Below are 7822 nucleotides of genomic sequence, written 5' to 3'. Positions count from 1 at the left end.
ATATATATATATATATATATATATATATACCTCTACCACACATTTCATAAATAGTTTAACCAGTCCTTTTCTTCACCACTACCACACACTGTGTAAACAAGCCAACAAGGGAACCTCTACATGATCTCTCAACCTGCTAGAAATAACACCCAACTCCCTTCCATTAAATCACACCTTCCATCTTAAAAAGAGACACATTAGATAATGTAAATCTCGATTCCCAGCACATTAGGAAAAGATGGAATTTTCATGGTTGGAATACCTCTGATACTAAGTCTGATCAACCAGAACTGACATGGGGCTATACAATAACTGTAAACATATCACAAACATACCTTTTCACCCCATTGGTACATTATATAAATATTTTAAACTATCCTTTTCACTTCTATCACTCACTATATAAACATTCAAAACTTTTTATTCTTTACAAACAATACACAATGCTTCTAACGAACTACAATACTCTCCTACATATATAGCAATAATTAAAAAAACATTCTTGAAACTAATAGTAAAGCACTTTCCATTACAAACTGTACGCTGATTAAACTAGAGAGAACCTTTTCTGACAGAGTTGATTGTGATATAACTTACATAAGATTTTGTATTTAATTTACAGATATCACAAACTAACAATATGATATTGCCCTAGAAATGCTAGCCTGAAATAAAAACCAACAACATACAGACCTCAGTGTTAAACATCATCATTGAGGGAGATTGAAATACCCTCAGTACCTCCTAGTTTTTAAATGGTACAGAAAATAAGAGGGTATCTGAACAGCCTTTATATGCTAAATGACCCACACATACCGCACAAAGTCAACTAGACCAACTCTTTCCCAGATTACTTTCTGTTCCACACACAAACTCCTAGTTACCATAACCACTAGGCAAATGACTCTCCAACTTTCCAAAGACAATCTGCTTATTATCACCACGATACACTTTCATAAATTTCAAAAAAGCAAAATGGAACGAATTCTACAAAAAAAAAAAAAACAGGATCAAATTTTATCAAAATTCAATAACATCATATCCCCACATACACACTGAAAGACATACATTCAACGAAATAATTATAGACACATTTAAAAAATTAAATCCCACAATCGATGAAAAAGAATACAACCACATTTATGCATCAGAAATTGAAAACCTCATAAAAACTAAAGACAACTTCAAAAGAAAATATGTTAAAACCACATACAACCAAAACCCTGCATTAGACAATTAAATTAGGAAATAATAAACCACAGGAAAAAAGTAGCAAGTATTTGTATCCAATATAAATCACACACAGAACTAACAGTAAAAGAACATTGATCATATTACACAATATCAATGTAACACCCTCAAATAAAATATCCTCACTGCAATACAAAGCTAATTGGACATTTTTCAAAACATGACCCTTGTAAACCACATAAAGAACATAACAATAAAGAAAATGTGTACCTTCCACCTACACCATGCTTTTATCCCTACGCCTGTTTCTAACAGGCACCCAAAAAGCAATGAAGAAATTTAAAAACTCAGAAGCCTCAGGGCCAGACAAAATCACAAATATACACCTAAAATACCTAGGCATGAAGGAATCACAGCACTCACTGGCATCCACAAATACTCTCACAAACACTGCTAAATTCCTAGAATCTGGGAAAATTATAACAATTCTAAATCTTGTCAAAAACCCCAATGAAGCAATATCATACAGACCCTTCACACTCCTTAGGACACCCTCAAAAATTCTAGAAAGGCTAATCTTTGACCTCACAAACCCATACACCATCCTCTCTCAAAACATAGATTCAAATCATCACACTAATCACAAACCAAAAAAGAATATATGATGACTTCAACAACAAAAGCCTCAACAAATACCATTGTAAATGCCATCAACATTAATATGAATCTATTCTCTACTATTTACATACACAAAAATTTCTTGCCATAAGAAAAAACACAAAACACTGCTAGCAAACTATGTGCCAAGTCATTAAGCCTATATAGTGTACAAGATCAATCATCATTATCATCATCATCATCCTCCTTTAATATCAATTTTTCATGCTTGCATGGGTTGGATGGTTTAGCTGGAGCTGACAAGCCAGAGAGCTACCCCAGGCTCCAGTTTGATTTGGCCTGGTTTCTATGGCTGGATGCCCTTTCTAACACCAAACACTTTACAGAGTGTGCTGGGTACTTTTAACATGCCACCAGCATGAGCGCTTTTACATGGTACTGGCATGAGTGCTTTTTACATGGCACTGGCACAGGACTCTTGCAGACCACTCCTCTTCACCAAGGGATGCAGTCCTAACACTTCTGCTGTGTAGGACTGGTCTTCTTCCAGAATCTGTAATTTTTCAAACATAATACCAGCCTCTTAGGCAGATAACATTATACCCTCCCACCAATCTGCAAACACTAATGCAGAACTCTAACTCTATTTCAGTCATTTAGAACTTTGACTTCACAGACTTAAAGTAGCATCAATCAAATCCAGTCAGGCTTCTTGCCAGCAACACCAGAGAACAACAAATACAACCAACCATTACACTCAACTCAACAACATAAACATACAATACACACAAGAGACAAAAATATTGTGAGTTACATACACCTCCTCCACAAGATTCCCAACAAATAGAGAAGATGAAGTGAAGAAAGAAAAACAATGTGCAAACATACTCAGAGCAACCAGAGACACAACTTTTTGCCAACAGAATAAAATATCAATAACTACCTGCTTGAGTTTTTCTTTGGAGAAAACTTCTCACTTCGGTCACTGACACTACATGAAAATCACTTCCAAACACCCGGACATGTATCAGAACCTTCAATCATGACTATAACAACATCCCAAGTCACTGTCCCTCTCCTTCAGCCTAAGGATTCATACACATAAAGGACACATACACAGAAATGGCAGCAACATCAACACCCTCACTCAGCTGGAATATCAATTGTTCTAAATTATTTCTGAGTCACATACCAGCCCCCTAATAGATGCAGAGGAGTAGCAACTGTCCTACTCTGACTGTCCACCTTACCCACTTGCCACCTGCTATAGCTACCAACAGCATTTGCAGATATACGGGAATAGGTTGAGGAGGGGGAAGAGAGCAATGTGTGCAGACTATGACACTGAACCCCATACAATTAAGGGATACAGCTCAAAGTGTCCAGTGTAATCCTCAGACAGATGGAAATATGGAATAACTAGAAAGAAGGATTTGTGAGTCAGGCCTTGTTGTTCAGCCAGTCAACTACATGTCATATGTTTGGCCTGAAGCAAAACAACAACTGTATCAACATTTTAAATTATTCTTGACTAAACCTTTCTCCTTGTAAACTCTCTACAATCAGGTTCCAGTACCCACAGCAATACACTCTCTTTTACTCTTTTACTTGTTTCAGTCTTTTGACTGTGGCCATGCTGGAGCACTACCTTTAGTTGAGCAAATCGACCCCAGGACTTATTCTTTGGAAGCCTAGTACTTATTCTATTGGTCTATTTTGCCGAACCGCTAAGTTACGGGGACGTAAACACACCAGCATCAGTTGTCAAGCGATGTTTGGGGGACAAACACAGACACACAAACACATACACACATACATATATATATATATATATATATATATATATATATATATATATATATATACATATATAAGACAGGCTTCTTTCAGTTTCTGTCTACCAAATCCATTCACAAGGCTTTGGTCGGCCCAGGGCTATAGTAGAAGACACTTGCCCAAGATGCCACGCAGTGGGACTGAACCTGGAACCATGTGGTTGGTAAGCAAGCTACTTACCACACAGCCACTCCTACGCCTAAAGATATTTCATTTTCAAATTGACTAATTATCAATATTTTAAAACAAATATTTATCAACTATTCTATACAGTACATTTACATTTAATTTTAAATACTTCAACTGTTATCTTCAATAAACAATTACTGGAATATTGATTGCAATTTACAACTTGTATACAGAAAAACTGTAACATTTACAATTTTTATTTGTAATCAAATATAACTGAATTATAATTACCTGCATTTCTTACTGTCTGCCTGTGACATACAAAACTGAATGCAGTTACTATAATCAGGATGAGTTTGAATACCAGGTTCACTAAACCTCGGGATCTTCAGAGAAAGCTCCATTCCTGGTTCAGCTTCACTGGGAAAATAACCTGCGTAAACAGTTTTATATGGATTATACAAAATAACTATCAATTAAATTAATTTCTTAGGAGGTTGAAAATTTGTTGTGACATTTTTAATGAAATATACCACCTATGTGTTTCAATTATCAGTAATTATTTTCTGAGATAATTTCATAAAATAACCAACTTTTTATCATAAAGTTTAAAATTGTTCCTGTTAGAACTTAAATATATGAAGTTCATCCAGAGTTTGAAATTTTATTCAAGAAATCTATAAAATGTTGTTTTAGATATAAACCTATTCTCAAAACAACCAATATCATTTACATATACGTGTGTGTGTGTGTGTGTGTGTGTGTGTGTGTGTGTATGTATGTATGTATGTATGTATGTATAAGAGGAATAAGAATACAAATCCAGAAGATGTTCAGATAAGAAATCTTGTTTTTTTTTTTTCAACTTCATACATCTAGCACCTCTCTTTCTGTGCAGATCATAATTCCTTTATTAGTTCTTTTCATTATTCTATCTATTTCATTACTTATGTAAACATAGTTTTATCTTCCACACTGTAATGTTTTAAAACAAACCTAAGTTCCTTTCACACACATTTACTATCATCACTTATTCATTTTATTCAATTTTGTCACATCGTCACTTATTTCTCTAATTTTGTCACAGATTGGCTGACCGAAAATTCTAAGATTTTTCAATTCTATTTCACTGTTATCAGCATTTGCTGTTTCATTAAATTGTTACTCAAAATCCCCAAAAAATATTTTTCTCCCTCGTGTTCTATCCTTGACCAGCCTAACCCTGGTCCCTCCCCCTCTCTCTTTCTCTCTCTCTCTCTGTTTCGATAACCACTTGCTTCTCCAACACATCCCCCTCCTCCACCACTCCACACTATATAAACTAGCTCATTCGGATTCCGCTACTTCATTTTAATAACTCCGCCAAAAGAATACAAATCCAGAAGATGTTCAGATAAGAAATCTTGTTTTTTTTTCAACTTCATACATCTAACACCTCTCTTTCTGTGCAGATCATAATCCCCTTATTAGTTCTTTTCATTATTCTATTTCATTACCTATGTAAACATAGTTTAAACATAGTTTCATCTTTCATGCTGTTATGTTTTAAAAACAATCTTAAGTTCCTTTCAATGGCATTTGCTATTGTCACTTATTCATTTTATTCAATTTTGTCACATCGTCACTTATTTCTCTAATTTTGTCACAGATTGACTGACCAAAAATTCTAAGATTTTTCATTCACAGTACACCCGCCCCCACCACCTGTACTGGAAGTCCCTATCCTCTGACATCTTTTTGTTGTCTCCTATGAACACTTCTAAAGACTTAACGCCATCCCCACCCCTACTTAGGGTTTATCTCCTATGTAAGGTAGTGATCATGTAGCGCATAAAAATGATGGTATAGTGTATGCAGGTTGAAGGCTATTGTTTGTTTATGAATTCTGCCAAATGCAAGCTTTCTTTTCAGGTGTATGACGCTGCTATCCCTCATCCCAGGGTCTCACAGGCCCACACCTCCGACAGCCTCAGGGTTGACACACTCAATGTGGGCACACTGAAAGATAGGTCTGGTGAGATTGTTGAGACACTTGAATGGAAACATGTAGATTTGTGCTGCATCCAAGAAGTAAGATGGAGAGGAGGTTCCGCTAGGTTCCTCAAAAGCAAGGAGCATAAGTACAAGATTTTCTGGACAGGGAACACTGAAGGGGTCAGGGGTATGGGTATACTTCTTGTGGAGAAATGGGTTGATAAGGTAATTGAGGTAGTCAGAGTCTGCGATAGAATACTTAAGATTAGATTAGTGCTACATCATGGGTTAGCAACCATTATCTCGGCCTATGCCCCTCAACCGGGACTACCTGATGGACAGAAAGACCGATTTTATGACACCCTCTTGCTGACTACCTCATTGAAGAATAACAGAGACCTTATCTTTGTGGCTGGTGACTTCAATGGACATGTTGGACAACATGGAGGGGCCTTCTATGGCATACATGGAGGCCATGGTTTTGGTTCCTGCAATGAGGAGGGAACCAGGTTGCTGGAGTTCTGTGATGCAAATGATCTCATGGTTTGCAATACTAATTTCAGGAAACCTGCCAGTCACCTAGTCACCTACTAATCTGGTAGACACACTAGCCAAATTAACTACATCCTTGCTAGGAAAAGGGAAAGATGGCTGCTTATAAATGCCAAAACCTTCCCAGGTGAAGAATGTACCTACAACATAGACTAGTAGTTAGTGACTTCAGGATCAGGGCTAAATCGATGCCCAGAAGACGACCAGCATGGAGGAGACGGGTCTGGAAGCTAAAAGATCCTGCAAATGGACAGAAATTTAGAAACGTATTACTCAAAGCTTTTGATGAAATAAAGGGGGATATAGCATCACATGATGTGGAAGACAACTAGAGGTTTCTATGGGACAACCTGCTGAGGGCCACTGACCAGATTTGTGGATGGGGCAAAGTCTCCTCTCGACCCAAGGTAATGTGGTGGTGGAACAATGTTGTTGACAGGGCCATAAGGGAAAAGAAACAGGCTTGTAAGGACTGGAAAAACGGTGGTAGCAGGGAATTGTATCAGACTGCCAGAAGGGAAGCTAGGAGGCAGGTTTATTTAGCCAGAGGGGAAGCAGATAAGAAAAAATTTGCCAATGTTCTGCACCGTGAGGACCAAAGACAAGGTATTTCGTGTTGCAAGACAATGTGTGAGAGAGAATCATGATGTCGTAGGAGAGAAATGTGTCCACATGGATAATGGTTCACTTGCATTAAACGAGGCTGCAAAGAGAGAGGTTTGGAGACGCCACTATGAAAAGTAGCTAAATAAAGAGAATGAATGGGAGAAAAAGAGTCTGTCAAATGCCGACCCAACAGAGGGACCAGCTATCCGAATTGACAGTACTTTGGTAGATAAAGCAATTAAGAGTATGAAGACAGGGAAAGCCCCCGGCCCATCAGGAATCACCGCAGATATGCTCAAAATATCTGGCAGTGTTGGCTATAGCCTAGTCACCCATATAGTTAACCAGATGATACATGAAGGAGTCATAGCCAATGACTGGTATAGCAGCACCATAGTCAACTGCTACAAAAGTAAAGGTGATGCTTTAGATACAAATAATTACAGAGGTAATAAGTTGTTGGATCATGTAATGAAGGTCATGGAGAGGGTCATAGCCCAACTAATTAGGGAAAGAGTCAGTCTAGATGAGATGCAGTTTGGGTTCGTGCCAGGGAAAAGCACCACTGATGCTATATTTCTGGTAAGACAGCTGCAGGAGAAATGCCTAACCAAAGATAAACCTCCATACCTGGCTTTTGTTGACATGGAGAAAGCCTTTGACAGGGTCCCCCAATCCTTATCTGGTGGTCAATGAGGAAACTAAGGATAGATGAATGGTTAGTGAGAGCTGTGCAAGCCATGTACAGGGATACTGTCAGTAAGGTGATGGTTGGCAATAAGTACAGTGAAGAATTCCAGGTAGGGGTAGGGGTTCGCCAAGGATCAGTCCTCAGCCCTCACCCAACCCCACTCTTTATTCATCATAGTCCTCGAGGCAATATATATATATATATATATATATATATATATATATA

At 37.6% G+C, this 7822-nt stretch overlaps 1 protein-coding gene across 1 annotated transcript in view; it reads right to left on the bottom strand.

Moving 5' to 3' along the window:
* Positions 1-7822, bottom strand: part of LOC106867489 (uncharacterized) — a 35884-nt gene that overhangs the window by 17083 nt on the left and 10979 nt on the right. Inside the window, exon 4 of the mRNA XM_014912374.2 lies at positions 4066-4207. Within this exon, the coding sequence (XP_014767860.1) occupies positions 4066-4207 (142 nt within the window). The remainder of the gene's footprint in view (positions 1-4065; positions 4208-7822) is intronic.

Source organism: Octopus bimaculoides, chromosome 2 (assembly GCF_001194135.2).
Source record: "Octopus bimaculoides isolate UCB-OBI-ISO-001 chromosome 2, ASM119413v2, whole genome shotgun sequence".
Classification (NCBI taxonomy): Eukaryota; Metazoa; Mollusca; class Cephalopoda; order Octopoda; family Octopodidae; genus Octopus; species Octopus bimaculoides.
Note: the sequence above shows the minus strand (reverse complement) of the source record. Positions and strands in the feature narration are given on the sequence as shown.